General features: G+C 36.5%; 1 protein-coding gene across 1 annotated transcript in view; it reads right to left on the reverse strand.

The window, feature by feature from the left end:
* pde8a (phosphodiesterase 8A) overlaps positions 1–17,088 on the reverse strand; it is a 104,645-nt gene that overhangs the window by 18,586 nt on the left and 68,971 nt on the right. Inside the window, exons 4-11 of the mRNA XM_049483417.1 lie at positions 13,061–13,117; positions 12,857–12,911; positions 11,567–11,655; positions 9,632–9,710; positions 9,374–9,514; positions 5,750–5,838; positions 5,605–5,656; positions 3,502–3,544 (exon numbers count right to left, since the gene is read on the reverse strand). Coding sequence (XP_049339374.1) covers positions 3,502–3,544; positions 5,605–5,656; positions 5,750–5,838; positions 9,374–9,514; positions 9,632–9,710; positions 11,567–11,655; positions 12,857–12,911; positions 13,061–13,117 — 605 coding nt within the window. The remainder of the gene's footprint in view (positions 1–3,501; positions 3,545–5,604; positions 5,657–5,749; positions 5,839–9,373; positions 9,515–9,631; positions 9,711–11,566; positions 11,656–12,856; positions 12,912–13,060; positions 13,118–17,088) is intronic.

Below are 17,088 nucleotides of genomic sequence, written 5' to 3' on the forward strand. Positions count from 1 at the left end.
GCAGTTACACAGCCAAAAACACACTCACACTAGAGTTACACAGTCTAAAACACACTCACAGTGCAGTTACACAGCCAAAAACACACTCACACTGCAGTTACACAGCCAAAAACACACTCACACTGCAGTTACACAGCCAAAAACACACTCACACTAGAGTTACACAGTCTAAAACACACTCACACTACACAGGGTTCTTGCTCCATTTTAAAAGTCAAATTTTATGTTTTTTAAGACCTTTTTATCACCTCGATACATATAATGTAAGGTCCAAAAATGTAGTCATAATTTCTTAAGTAGAAAATAAATTATTATATTCAAAATAAAACTTAAGAGTTAGCATTTGTTAGCAATTTTCTTTTGTAATGCAGAACATGTTAGCATGTTCGCTAGCTCACTGCTAATGTTAGCTAGCTCTCCGCTAACTCTAGTTTTCTCCCCAGTAATATAGCTAACTTGCCGCTAATGTTAACTCCGCTAACCTTAGTTCTCTGCCCATTAAAGTTAGCTAGCTCTATGCTAATGTTAGCTAGCTCTACGTTAATCTTGGTTCTCTCCCCAGTAACGGTAGCTAGCTCCCAGCAAATGTTAGAAAATCCTGCTACAGTTACACAGTCTACAAAACACTCACACTACAGTAACACAGTTTAAAACACATTCACACTACAGTTACACAGTTTAAACACACTCACACTACAGTAACACAGTTTAAAACACACTTGCACCACAGTTTCACAGTCTAAAACACACTCACACTACAGTTACACAGTTTAAAACACACTCACACTACAGTAACACAGTTTAAAACACACTTGCACCACAGTTTCACAGTCTAAAACACATTCACACTACAGTTACACAGTTTAAACACACTCACACTACAGTAACACAGTTTAAAACACACTTGCACCACAGTTTCACAGTCTAAAACACACTCACACTACAGTAACACAGTTTAAAACACACTGGCACCACAGTTTCACAGTCTAAAACACACTCACACTACAGTTACACAGTTTAAACACACTCACACTACAGTTACACAGTTTAAAACACACTCACACTACAGTTATACAGTATAAAACACACTTACATTGCAGTTACACAGTTTAAAACACACTCACACTACAGTTATACAGTATAAAACACACTTACATTGCAGTTACACAGTCAAAAACACACTCACACTACAGTAACACAGCCAAAAACACACTCATACTGCAGTTACAGTCAAAAACACACTCACACTACAGTTACACAGCCAAAAACATACTCAGACTACAGTAACACAGCCAAAAACACACTCACACTACAGTTACACAGTTTAAACACACTCACACTACAGTTACACAGTTTAAACACACTCACACTACAGTTATACAGTATAAAACACACTCACACTGCAGTTATACAGTATAAAACACGCTTACATTGCAGTAACACAGCCAAAAACACACTCACACTACAGTAACACAGCCAAAACACACTCATACTGCAGTAACACAGCCAAAAACACACTCACACTACAGTAACACAGCCAAAAACACACTCACACTACAGTAACACAGCCAAAAACACACTCACACTGCAGTTACAAAGTCAAAAATAGGTAAAACAAATGACCTGACACTTTAATGTTCTTACATGTAATGCAAAATTATTTTCCTCAATGTAGCAAAGTCCTGATGTTGCATATCATCTAAAAACCATTACATTACCACTACCATCACCATGCTTTACAGTAAAAATTAGATTATGTACATTTCAGGCTGACAGATGAATGTTTTTCCTGGCATTTTATCTATTTATTTATTTATTTATCCAGAAATTTCTTATTTCCCTGTTCAGGTCCAATAATTTTCCTTAAACATTTTCCTTAATAAATTAAACTAAACTACATTCTACAAACAATAGCAATTAAATATTTTGGGTTAATTACTAAAATATGGTATAGAATAGAACTATTCATATCCAAACATCTATAGAGCTGTAGTTTTTATTTATTTATTTATTCTTTTTTTTAGCAATTTACCATATTCCCCACAAGAGGGCAGAATCTACACTCTTCACTTCACCAAATTTAAAAAGTGAAATACAGCAGCGAACTAAGCAAAATTAGGGAGTGTCTGCAGCCACAAAACAACTTAAAAAAATACCCCCATGCAATGGTGTACAATAATAATAATCAGTAAACAAAGGTGTGAAATGTATTCACATTCATTACTCTGTAGGTAGAAGTATAGATACTAGAGTTAAAAAATACGTCTGTAGAAGTTAAAGCATCAACTCAAGAAAACAGGCGAAAGAGTCTATATGCGGTGAGAGTGTACAGTTGTAGCGCAGAAAAACGGGCCAAAGTATCTAAAGGAAGCGAGAGAGTACAGTTGTAGTGCAGGAAAACGGGCCAAAGAGTCTAAAAGAGGCGAAAATGCGCAGTTGTAGTGGGGAAAACAGGCAAATGAGTCTATATGCAGCGAGATTGTGCAGTTGTAGCGCAGAAAAATGGGCCAAAGTGTCTAAAGGAAGCGAGAGAGTACAGTTGTAGCGCAGAAAAACAGGCCAAAGAGTCTAAAGGCAGCGAGAGAGTACAGTTGTAGTGCGGAAAACGGGCCCAAGAGTCTAAAAACAGCAAGAGTGTACAGTTGTAGCACAGAAAACGGGACTCTAGACTCTAACAATTCCAAAAAAATTAAAAATGGACAGCAAATGCAGAAATTTTCAGGCATGTTGGGAAGTGTGCATGTTTAATTTGTCAGGAATCAGTTGCCTAATTAAGAGCATAAGAGTATAATTTTAAGAGCCATTATGAAACGAAACATTAATTTGAAAATATTTTAAACATCACTGTCAAACTCAAATAAAATGGTGTGTAAATGATAGAAATCAAGAACATGTATTATTATAAGTAGTATATTTTATTATTTGTTTTATTACAGAGTCTGTGGCCCATGACTGCACATATATATTTCTCCTTCTGGCCCCCAACAAAAAAAGTTTGGACACTCCTGCACTAGGCTGTTCCCTGTTTCAGCTGCATATATGCTGATTGTAAATGAATGTATTTTAGTAGAATATAGTAAATATATTAAAGAAGTTTAGTTGGACTGGAGTTTGTCTGGAGTTCTCTTGAGTCTCTGCACGGATCATCTTCATACTAGACTACATACGTCTATGTTCTTGCTGGAGTGTGTGTGTTGGGGGGGAGGGGGGGGGGGGGGGGTCATATGTGTCTGCGTGTTGACACCTGTGAATTAATGTAGAAATTTGATAATATTGTTGTTTTATATTCTAAATGTGTGTATTTCTGTCTTGATAAGTGAAATCCACATCATGGGAATCAGAGAGCCCTACAAGTCTGGTTATATTAAGTCTGGTGGCCGGTGCTTTGTTTTACACTGCTACACAATTCAGTGACCTAGATGACAGAAATCCCTCACACACACACATAGGCGCACACACACACTTTACTGGTGTGTAATTCACTGGCTCTGAGCTTCTTACCTGTCTGTGATTCAGCCTGGACGCGTTCACTCGACCGTTCAGACTGTAAAAGAACACACAAACACGTTACACACACACTCTCACACACTCACCTCACAGACATGCTGCAACACACTGTGCACTGACTATTGGGAATACACAGCCACGCACACAAATACACTTTAATTACCTCATTTACACCCATTACACACTCACACAGCAAAACATCAACACCCAGTCGCCGGGGGGACGGTCAGCCTCCACACACTGCAGTTTAATTCAGTGACAGGATTTGGGTGCAGTGACCATGCATTTCAGTCATCTGAATGATGAGCATGATGTTCACATCAGGTTTTTAATTATAGTAAAGGATGTGGGGGGAGGAGGGTCTGGGCAGCAGCTCAGGTCATTATTCAACAAAACACATACAGGGGTTGGACAATGAAACTGAAACACCTGGTTTTAGACCACAATAATTGATTGTGGTGACGGACAGTTCTGGTGGAAACAGGAGAGTTGAGGTGCACACTGAATTCTGTCGTGATTTGATCAGCCGTGGTTTTATGTTTTTTTTGGATACGATCCGGGTTAGCACCCGAACATCCCTTTCAGACAGCTTCCTCTTACAGCGTCCACAGTTAATCCTGTTGGATGTGGTTGGTCCTTCTTGGTGGTATGCTGACATTACCCTGGATACTGTGGCTCTTGATACATCACAAAGACTTGCTGTCTTGGTCACAGATGCACCAGCAAGACGTGCAACAACAATTTGTCCTCTTTTGAACTCTGGTATGTCTCCCATAATGTTGTGTGCATTGCAATATTTAGAGCAGAACTGTGCTCTTACCCTGCTAACTGAACCTTCACACTCTTTCTGCTCTTACTGGTGCAATGTGCAATTAATGAAGATTGAACACCAGGCTGCTCCAATTTAGCCATGAAACCTCCCACACTAAGATGACAGGTGGTTCAGTTTCATTGTCGAACCCCTGTATAAGCAGTATTTAAACTTAACGGGCCAATCAAAACTAAGAAAATGTTAAATATTAATAAAAGCTTAATTTAGTGGGCTCTGCAGTTCATTATCTAACATGGTTAGATTTATATGGTAAATACAAAATACAGTACCAGTCAAATCATTGTAGATCGTAAATGGATACTGAAGTCATCCAGACTAGATCCAGAAGGAAAACATAAGGAATCATGTCGTAACTTAAAAGTCTTAAACAAGCCAAAATACCCCTTGAAGAAGCATTTAGGTTCTTTTATCTGAGGTGCTGTTAACTTGTAGTTTCTGAGGCTGGTACTGATCCTGGGGCGCTCCTGATAAGTGCCAGTTTCGTCATAACATTTTTGATGGTCTTTGCGGTGACTGCACCTGAGGATACTTTCAAAGATCTTTAAATGTTTCGGATTGACTGACCTTTATTTATTTATATATCTGAGTAGCTCTCACCATAATCTGGATTAGAACAGTATTCAAATAGAGCTATTCACTGTATACCTGTAACTCTACCTCTTCACTAATTTACAACTGATGCTCTCAAACACATTAAGAGACAAGAAATTCAAGTAATTAACTCTTGATGAGTTCAGCACAGCTGTTAACTGAAAGCCTGAATTCCAGGAGACTCTTCCTCATGAAACTGACTGAAAAAAAATCAGCCAAGATGTGCAAAACTGTCTCTATCTATTCAAGAAGTGCTACTTTGTGAAGTATCTTGAATATAAAACATTATGGTTTACTAAATAATTCCATATGTTTTTCTTCATAGTTTGGATGACTTTGGTATTAAAATCTACAACGTTGAACATTTTAAAATAATGAAAAAAACTCTGAGTTTAAGGTGTGTTTAAACTGTTGACTGGTACTGTATGTCCAAATGCTTGTGAAAACCCTTTCTAATAAAATAAATCAGCTACTAGCTATAGTTCCTGTACAAAAGTACTGCCAATAGAATAGGACTAGAATAGGAATATTTTAACAAAAACAGTAAAAACTCTTTATTACTTTTGATTTCAGAAGAATCAATGAACAATATTGGTGTCCCAATACTTTTGTTCACATAGTATATCTTTAACATTAACAGAAATGTGTGTGTGTGTGCGCAGATTGTTTCATACCTTGTTATTGTCGTTTAAAGGCCTGTTTATGGACACATAGTGTCTGACTTTACTGCAGGAGAGAGGTGAGAGGTCAGACCATCAGAATTCAGAAATGCTCTGTAAAGATAAAGAGATAAGGAGGAGCAGGAGGTCAGTCACTCACCCTCCCTGTCCAATGACAGGCGTTATCTTCACATTCTGCTGGACGCTGTCTCCGTTCTTCTTTTTGGCATAATAAAGACCCTGCCATTCCTGAAAAACACACAAACACAGTTTTTATCTTCCATTTTTTAAGCGTACTTTTTTCCACAGATTTGGCATTTCTCCCCTCCCTTATTAGCTTAAAGGGGACATATTATGCAAAAATCACTTTTTGCGTGCTTTTGTATATGTAGTGCCTCTAAAAATACTTCAAACACAAACAAAAATATATCCATTCACTCTTGTATGTCAGATGAAAGAGTTTGATGTCAGGAATCATATGCTTCTATGAGCCGTTTGGTATAAGCAGTAAATTTAGCCAAAAATAAAACAAAAATAAAAAAAAACACTAAAATAAAAATGCAAATACCACTTTAAAAATTAGAAACAAAATTAAATCACCTAATTTACAATTCAATTTTTCACTTGAGCACGGGTCATATGTGATGATAAATAAAATCCAAATTAAAAAGGCTTCTTGCCATTTCATTTTCATTACCATATCTAAAATTAAAAAAAGCTAATTGTGAAAAAATATTTAAAAGCTTCACTTTGGCATTTCCTTTTCTTGCCGAACTGCATAGTAAATGTCAAAACTAAAATAAAAATGCAATGGTAACGTTTTTATTTATTTTATTTTTAGTTTGCAAATACCATTGTGTGTTTTCTTTTTCGATTTTCATTTAGGTGTTTTCATGACATAGTTTGGATGCTCCCTTATTGTAATGTCAACCCCACCAGAACCCCACCCACTAGATTTTTGTTTAAGATCTGCTGTTTCGGTCATTTTGTTTAAGAACCTCAGACTTTACACAGCAGGATTATCCAGCGGACTTCGTCTGAGGGAGAGATCTGTACCTTCTGTCAGCATATCAGCAGCAGATGAGGGAGATTAAGTACTTTCAAATAATTTTGTGCTTCTATTGCAGTTAAGTATAGACTATACACTTGTTTGTGTTTTGCCATTTAGTGCAAGCTAACACAAACATGCTAAGTATTAACATGCCATGGCCAGCAACAAAATTGCTTATTTGCATAAAAGTGTCAGAGCCCTGAAACGCCTCTTTCTTAAAGGGACTGAAACTGGTAAGAATAGAATATCTGGGGATATCTCTTTAAGTGAGAGTGATTTTGTTTAAAGAACTTCATGACCATGTTTTGTTTAGCCCATTAACATAACATGTGACCAAAATGTGATTATTTACTAGTTAAGGCACTATTGAGCATGTCAGCCATTTTTCTTTGAGTGTCTGAATCATAAGGGGAAATTCGAACAGGATTTTGAGGGCACTATAAAATCCCACAATGTACCATGATTTATAGTAAACATCGTTGTATACTACGTGAGCTGAATGTGTCCCAGAATGCATTGCGAGTCTCGCTGTATGCAACAGACAGCCAAACCAACAGAGCAGACAGCGAGCCACCAGGGTTGCCATATTATTATAGTGGGATTCAGGTAAACCTAATTCACTGGGTAAAACGTGTGTCAAATCTGCCAAAATGCAGAGAAAACTGCCCAAAGACAAATGAGCTGGTGTTTAGCATATCAACAGTATTACAGGGTTTATTCCAACATGATTTTAACCCTTGTGTGGTGTTCGGGTCTGTGGGACCCGTTTTCATTTTTCATCAAATGATACTAAAAAAATATTTTTTCTAACTCAAACTCATTGGCATTGGCTCATTTTTTGTGAAAAACATATGTCAAAACACATTTTTGATAAACACACACTGTACACCCCCCCCCCCCTACACATTTATATTACATACAGTATGTTTGGCCAAGGGCTAATAAACATTGCTTCATTTGTAAATTTGAAACTAAACCAATTTTCTACTCATATCTTGAGTTTAATTCATTTTCTTTTACATTTTATTAAAAAAATAATAAAAAAAAAGAGTAGCACTTTTTGAAAGAAATGTAACATAAGAAAGGTAAATGGCAAATATTAACCATGTAAGCTGTTTATATTGCTTGCAATTTAGGTGAAGCGAGCATGTGTAAAGCATTTTAATGTAAAATTGCTTAATTTTGCTGAATTAAATACAAGTAACAAAGTAAACGAGTAACAAAAATATGAACACCACACAAGGGTTAAATAAAATACCTTACCTTAAATATCACTAATTACATGATGATTTTATCTGCATGTGTATATTATATATGTGTTTAGTGTACCATAAGACACAATAACCAAAAAAAATGATTACAGTTCATAAAAATAAACTTACAAGCAACAAAGGAAGTAAATACTCATATATAATAACCAACACAAACACAACTTATTAAAATTTCCATCAGCAGGACTAAAAGCTCTGTCTCTGCAATGATGGGTGGTACATTAGTACAACACTGCTGAGTTAAATCTCCAAAATTTAAAAAAAAAATCAGACAATTTCAAATACGACTGGACATTTAGCATGAAACCACCCAATCTGGCAACATTTCGAACCGGCGTATGCTGTTGATTTTAGACATTTCTGCATGTAGTTCATTATTAATGTGAGGATTATGTTTGTAAACAGTGTAAATATAACAGGCAGAGAGATTAATATCTTCCTGATCAGCTCAGAGCTTCACTAACTTTAATACAGAGCTCAGTTTAGTGTGTTTATGCAGATTTTTAAACACGGCTCAACCCTCTCACCTGTGTGTGTTTATGCGACCAGTGCTGGGGCATGATAATGTGCAACATTTATGAGGGAGTAGGGAGCCATTTCTGTCTCAGCCCAATTCTAACATATATAAAAAAGTGGTTACGTGAGCAATCATGGCACTGCTCATAGCACTGATACAAGAGCTACTGTAAACACAGTGATAACTGTGCAACTGTGCAAAGTGCCGTGATTATATTTGATCTAAATCTTAAAATTTGTTTAGGCGGTCTAAAGCGCTGGCACTTTGAGCGGGAGTTTGCAGGTTTAAACCCCCGCTCATGCAGCTTTGCCATCAAGCGCCGGCGCTCAGAGGGAGCACCATTTACCTTAGTCTCTACGGGTGGGTAGATGGCACTCTCTCCCCACATCACTCCTAGGGTGATGTCCGCAGCACAGGGCGTCTGTAAGCTGATGTATCAGAACCGAGTCGCTGCGCTTTCCTCCGAGTGCGCTGTGATGCTGCTCGGCAATGCTGCATCAGCAGCAGCTCGAAAAGAAGCGGTGGCATTGGGGCATCACTAGTGATAGGGGGAGTCCTAATGAGTGGGTTGGGTAATTGGCTGTGCTAAATTGGGGAGAAAAAAAAAAAATGAAATAAAATTATATATATATAAAAAAAATCTGTTCATGTGTTGAGAGGTTTTATACCACTGTTCTGCTCTGATCAATAATCAGATCGACGGGTCTGAGGGCTCTGTGTGGTGGTGGTGTTGGTCACGCTGGAGTAAAATAGCCACTTGCCCCGTTTGATCTGCTTCCCCACGGCTGCACAGACTGTTTCAAGTGTGTGTGTCTGTGTGTGTGACCTTTCTGCTGTGTGAAGTTGCCTCACACTGAGCGTTGCCTCTACTGATGTGCAGCCTTTACTTTTAAATACACACACACACATGCATGCTGGCGCGCACGCAGGCTCCGCCCCCCTCACCTTTCCCTTGCGGATGCAGTTGTTGATGCTCTCCAGCAGGTCGGGTTTGTTTTTCTCACTTTTAGGCACTTCAACGTTCTCCTTGGCCATCAGCTCCCCCTGCTGGTACCCCATTACACTCTCATACGCAGGGTTAACATACTGAGAGGGAGAGCAAGAGGGGTAAAAACACATTTAAAAAAAAAAAAAGTATTGTTATTTGCTTGTGTGTGTGTATGTGTGTGTGTGTGTGTGTGTGTGTGGGTGAGAGATACTCACCTGTATTAGCTGGTCTTCATTGCTGATCTCGATGGCATCCTGGCTCTGTTCCAGAGCCGTGAAAATAGCATTACAAGCTCTAAAAGCACACAAACACAATTATATCACCAACAATATATACGTGTGTTAGGGGTGTGCTATATTATTGCATCATACACAATAATACTGTACGCAATAATACCCTGATATCTGTATCTGTTCAGTATTATTTATTTTACTTTAATCCCGGATACATGGAGATATGTGGAAAGCATTATTATTAGTATCATGATATTCTGAATCATTGACTTCTGTTACAAATCTGATAGAATTTTTGTATTTTTTAATATCTCAGTTAGGGATGTGCCAAGTCATATCGTATGCAATAATAAAATACAAATTTCATTTAGCTGCAGTCGTGTATTCTTGATTTTTATTTTTTTAAAATAATTCAGTGTTTTGTCAAATTGCCAAGAGTATCGTTAACGCAAAAAATACCATGAAATATCATAATATTATTTGAGGGCTATATCGCCCACCCCTTACATGTGTGAGTATATACAGTCTCCTTAAAAAATATTGGAACAGTGAGGCCCAAGCCCTTTATTTTCACTGTAGACTGAAAACATTTGTGTTTGTCATTAAAGAAAGATGAATATGACACAAAAGATCAACATTTTAGCTTTTATTTCCAGGTTTTTACAGCTGGATCTGATACACAGTTCAGAAGATTCAGCACCTTCTGTCTATACCCACTCAATTTTCATATGAGCAAATACAATAGATATATTTAAAATAGATTAAAGTGAATAAGACTTAATATTTAGTTGCAAATCCATTGCTTACAAAAACTGCACCATTTTTGTGACATCATTTTCATTTCTTTCACCTAATGAACTACTTTGTAGTTCTGGCTGCGTTTTGGGTCATTATCTCGCTGCATGATGAAGGATCTCCCAATCAGTTTTGCTGCATCTTTCATCAAATTAATATACAAAATGTTTCTGTAGACTTCTCACTGTACATCAATGAAGATAAATGAACCCAAGCTCAAGCTATGGAATTACCTACACCATGTTTTACAGATGAGCTGGTATGTTTGGAATAGTAAGAAACTTTCTCCGTTCCATCAAATTGGTGAAGGATCTTTGTCTTCTTAGTCCACAATCAGTCCATAGGCTCCAGCCTAGGCTTCCTATTAATTTTTAGTAAGTGGTTTTGATCTTCTGGTGAAGCCCCTGCATTTTTGTTCATGAAATCTTCTGTGAACAGTCGATTGTGATATCTTCACTCTGGTGTGGTTGCTGATGTCAATAACAGCTGTTTTACAGTCTTTGTTTACAGCACCCACAATTTTTCTGTTATCTACCGGTTCAACATCCGTTACTTAGTACACCAGTGATAACTTTCTTCTTCAGGATATTCCAAATGATTGTGCTGGCCATGGTCAATACTTGTGCAATGGCTCTAATTTATTGTTTGTCGTAATACATTACAAATACATTAATTAAAGTTGTACCCATTGCTGACACTGATGTGCAAATGCACACACACACACAGCTTGTCTAGTCTTGAGAAGTACTGCCAAAAGAATAGGACTGTGGAGCGGATAAGCATTACCCTAGAGAAGTATAAAGCCCACCAGCATTAAGATCATTGTAATTTAATTATTTAAGGCCAGCTGTTTTAATGCTATTTTAATGTGTATCAGATAAGAAGAGATGAGGGGAAGCAGCTTTTTGTTTTTATGCTTCAAAGAAATGGAACCATTTGAAATCAGATAAGCAGCATCAGTAATCAGTTTCAAAAAGCGGCTGAAGACATATTTTCAGAAACTTTGTTTTAATAACTGAGCCATTTTTATTATTATAACTCGATATATGTTACTTTTTATTTAAATTAATTTATGTTAATATCACAATAAAAGTGTACTGTACTTATTTGTGTGTGTTTTACCTGAGTTTGATCTGTGAGCGGATCTCTCCGTGATGGAGTTGGATGAGCTCGTTGTAGCAGGCCATCATGTTGGAGTTCTCAACATAGCGCTACACACACAGAGACACAACGCATTGCATTAGTTCTAAATACAGTGTAATAAAATGTTAGGATTTATTTTACTAGTGTTAAATACAGTGTAATAAAATGTTAGGATTTATTTTATTAGTGTTAAATACAGTGTAATAAAATGTTAGGATTTATTTTATTAGTGTTAAATACAGTGTAATAAAACGTTAGGCTTTATTTTATTCGTTTTCAATACAAAGTGAAGAAAAATAGACCATTTTATTAGTTTTAAATACAGTGTAAAGAAAAATAGGCTTTATTTTATTTATTTTAAAGACAGTGTGAAGAAAATACTGTATTTTATTAGTTTTAAAGACAATGTGAATAAAAATAGACTATTTTATTTGTTTTAAATACAGTGTGAAGAAAAATAGACTGTATTTTATTAGTTTTAAAGACAGTGTGAAGAAAATAGACTGTATTTTATTAGTTTTAAAGACAGTGTGAATAATTTAATTTGTTTTAAATACAGTGTAATAAAATGTTAAGATTTATTTTATTAGTTTTAAAGACAGTGTGAAGAAAAATAAGACTGTTTTTACCATATTTTATTAGTTTTAAATAAAGTGTGAAGAAAAATAGACTGTTTTTACCATATTTTATTAGTTTAAAATAAAGTGTGAAGAAAAATAGACTGTATTTTATTAGTTTTAAATAAAGTGTGAAGAAAAATAGACTGTTTTTACCATATTTTATTAGTTTAAAATAAAGTGTGAAGAAAAATAGACTGTATTTTATTAGTTTTAAAGACAATGTGAATAAAAATAGACTATTTTATTAGTTTAAAATAAAGTGTGAAGAAAAATAGACTGTATTTTATTAGTTTTAAAGACAGTGTGAAGATTAAAGTAAAGAAAAATAGAATATTTTCTTAGTTTTAAATACAGTGTGAAGGAAGACTGTATTTCATTAGTTTTAAAGACAGTGAAGAAATGTGAAGAAGTATTTTATTAGTTTTCAATTACCCTTTTATTTTAACAGTTTTAATTACAGTGTGAACAATACAGTTTTAAATACTGATGGACATTACATTGCACTGTTCATTTTAAATACAGTGTGATGAACGTTTACTTTATTTAATTGGGTTTAATAACAGAGTGATTACAGTGTGCTGCATTTTAATTAGTTTTAATGCAGTGTGATGAACATTAAATTAGAATACATCAGGATTATTAGTCTTACCCTGTTAAATCCAGCAGATAGCAGAGGCATCACAGTGGCTTCTTCACGATCCGGCCTACCAACAAAACACACACATCTACACTCATATTCTATTGATTTTCTATACTCAATAAATGTCTAATGATCTGTGTGTGTACAGGTTTGTGCATGTAAAGTGTTTGTGTGAGCATTAGTGCATGTGTAAGCATGAGTATGTGTACTCACCTTTTCACAACAGCAACAATAACAGTGTTCTGAGAGGAGCTCAGTGCTCGGATGGAGCTGAAAACACACACACACACACACACACACACACACACACACACACACTTTATTGTAATAACAATTAATTTCAGATTTAAACATTTAAATCACAATCATGTATTTGAAGTAAATCCCCAGCGGTCACATTTCAGCATGGTGGACATGGTGTCTTAAATGATGCTGTGTGTGAATCCAGTTCAGTTCTACAACTAAACAAAGTTTAATTCTGTACATAATTCATTTCCGATTCTTTATGTGAATCCAAATAGACACAGTATAAAGATTGATTCTATATATTAATAATGTTTCATATTAATATGTAGTATTATTATAAGGAGGCCAATACAAACAACCCTCTCTCTCACAAAAACTCACACAAACACACCAAAACACACACACACACACACAAACACACACACACACACACCAAAACACACACACACACACACCAAAACACACACACACACACACACCAAAACACACACACACACCAAAACACACACACAATAACACAAAAAAAAACACATCCAAACAAAAGCACACATCCAAACAATCAGACACAAACACCCACACACACAAACCAAATACAAACACCCAAACAAAAAAACACACAAACATTCAGAACCAAACACACACAAACCAATAACACAAACACAAGCAAAAACACAGACACAAATCCACACAAAACCACACACACAGACAAGCAAACACACACACACACACACACACACACACACACACACACACAAACCGGCAGACACAAACACACACAAAGACAAAAAACAACATACACACACAAACCAAAACACAAAAACACAGACACAAATGCACACACAAAGACAAGCAAACATACACACACAAACACACAGACCCACACACACACAAAGACAAAAAAAAACATACACAAACATACACACACACACAAACACACAGACCCACACACACAAAGACACGAAAAGACATGAACACACACACACACACACACACACACACACACACAGACCCACACACACAAAGACACGAAAAGACATGAACACACACACACACACACGGCTGGACAGTAGTAATGGTAGGCAGCAGTGTACTGGTTGGGTCAGCAGTGCTCTAAACAGACTTAACACTACTGTACTCACCAACACTAACAGTACTGTAATAACCACACACGCACACACACACACACACACACACACACAAACACACACACACAGTTCCCTCTGTCTCTCATATACACAGTGTGTGTATAAGACTGTTTTGGTTGGGGCTGAATCTAAAGATAGAGCAGCAGAGACGCCACACTCTTCCAGTTACTCACTAACACATGACTTAACCAGATACCACACACACACACACACACACACACACACACTCACACTCACAAGTGAATATAAAGAGACTTCTTTTGTAGTGCAAGTTTGAACTCAACTAGCTGCATTCTTTTTATCCTGTATCCAAATCAGCTTTAAGTTCTTATCTTTACTCCTCAAACATGATTCCCTTTCCTGCAGTTTCACTACAGTATCTGAATTAAATCTGATCATTTATCTGAAGTGAGAATGAGATTTTAGCATTACCAAGATATTGACAACTGCAGCTAACAAATTTAACAACATGGGTGGGAGGAAAAACACAGCTCAACCATAGTTGTAAGTTTCATGATTGCCACAAAACCTGGATATAGCAGTCTTCAGGGTCTGCCTCAAAACACTCCTAAGATCATTCACTTAATTTTGTGTGCAGATTTGAGCCTCATTTATTTGGAACACGGTCATAAAGACGGTGGTTTAGCGGTTAGCATGTTAACAGGTAGCCTATTAACTAACGTTATCTAGCTTTCTAGCTAGTGTGGTGGCTCCTATTACTAACCATTTCAATCAAAACTTTGGAAATCTAAGCAAACTGTAAATAAATTGAATTGCTTTATTGATTTAAATAAATTGTTTTCGGGAAAAAAATGTGGAGATTAACATCCAGGACTCATTTTTTAAGAACTATAGTTTTGCCCCCCAGCGGCAAGACCTACTAGATTAAAAGCCTCCCCTATAACTAGCCACCTTATTTTCTGCTTAAAATACACTATATTAACTGCTAAAATATGCAAAACTAAGCTTTTATTTTAATAACAACAACTTTTATCATATCGTACGCAATAATATCGCCAATATATATTTTTTTATATTGTGAACCATATAATACCCTGAAATATTGTGCCATATCACCCATATCACATCAGGGTACTACTTTTTAGCTGTTTTTATCTAAAAAAAAAAAAAAAAAAAAAATCACACTGTTCTCGTTTCCCATAATATATCTATTAGAGACAGATTATATCTGTTCAGTATCATTTATTTTTAATTTAATCCTGGATATACGGAGCTATCTGAAGTGCATTATTAGTATCATGACATTCTGGATCATTGACTTCTGTTACAATCTGATAAAATTTTTGAATTTTTTTATATCTCAGTTAGGTCTGTGCCATATCATATGCAGTAGTGTATTCTTGGAATAATTTTTGTAATTCTGTGTTTTGTCATATCGCCAGAAGTATAGTTTATGCAAAAAAAAAAAAAAAAACATAAAATATCATGATATTAATTTAGGGCCATATCGCACACACCTACTCTTATGATATTGGTGGCTGGTATTGTGGGTAATAATGCATATTTTTAAATTGCTTGGCTTATTAGTGGGACCACGTCTTTGCCTGCATCGCCTTTAAGACATGGCGTTTCTGCAGTGGATCTATGGGATCCAGTGGCTCCCAGTGACGAATAATGACATCACATTTGTCCTGTGTGGACATCCGTACCCTGATTATGTCAGGATAACATAGTGACACCATTGGTTACTTCAATTTAGGTATCTTTAGTAGCATTAAAATCGAGAAAAAATCGCGCTGCACTAGAGGGGGCGCCAAATCGATGCCGAAAAATGTATTTCTAGACGGCATTTTCTGTAAGATCTGTTTGTTCATGTATGATAATACACAGGGGCGTCGACTGGCCTAGGCTTCCAGTAGCCCTGAATCGTTTCACTCAGCTCAGCTGTATTATTAGTGAGGAGACGGGCCGCTGTCCGCTGTAAATGGAAAATCTCTTGGCGCGAATCACGAAGCCGGTTCAAGTTCCGCCTTTCAGGAGAAACAGCCAATCAGCTTCCTGGTTTTGCGGAGCGCGATGGGCTAGTAGGGATCCAACGGATTAACTGATCAGCTAATAAACTAATATAATTAACTGGGCTGAGCCCCAGTTTTTTACATACCCAGGCAAAGCCCCTGATAATACACTCCATTAAAACAGAAGCACAGCACTAATCAGGCGCCCATCCTCTCCTTTCCCATCTACCCTCCTGTCTCTTCCTCCCAAACACAGGGATGTTTTTTTCTGTCATGGCGCACCTGCAGGACAGGTGCTGTATTTGCATTATAACGGATCAGAACAAGTAAGTAAGTAGATGGTGAATCATAGAACTAATAAATTATAGAACAGGGGTTGCCAATGCTGTTTTTCATATTACATAACTGATATTCTGCATCTAAAAATAATTTTGGGGGTGGGGGGCGCCGATAGTATGTTTGTATTCACCTCAAAAAGTACGAAGTTGCACCCCTGATTATCAGTACTCAGGTTAGTTAGTCAAAAACAGCTAACTGAGCTGTCTGATACTCTGTGTATATTTACTAATTAGCGTAGCAATTGAGTTCAGAACTCGGGAAAAAGTGGAAAAAAGCATGTTAAAGTTATGTTCAAGTTCTAAAAGTTCTTAAACATTCTAAAATTGGAGTTTCTGTCACACAGACTTGAGTGTGTTTTGTGGTGAACAGAATCATCATGCTAAGTAACTAAGGGAAGTCCTCTGATTTTCTGTGCTTAACATTGTTTAATGGTTCAGATTAATGGTTTAACATTTACTGTAAGACTGACTTAAACTGTAAATAGTGAGTGCAGTGTTCACTTAGCCTGTAAACAAACTGAATTATATATTTGATC

The sequence above is a fragment of the Astyanax mexicanus genome, chromosome 9 (assembly GCF_023375975.1).
Source record: "Astyanax mexicanus isolate ESR-SI-001 chromosome 9, AstMex3_surface, whole genome shotgun sequence".
NCBI lineage: Eukaryota > Metazoa > Chordata > Actinopteri > Characiformes > Acestrorhamphidae > Astyanax > Astyanax mexicanus.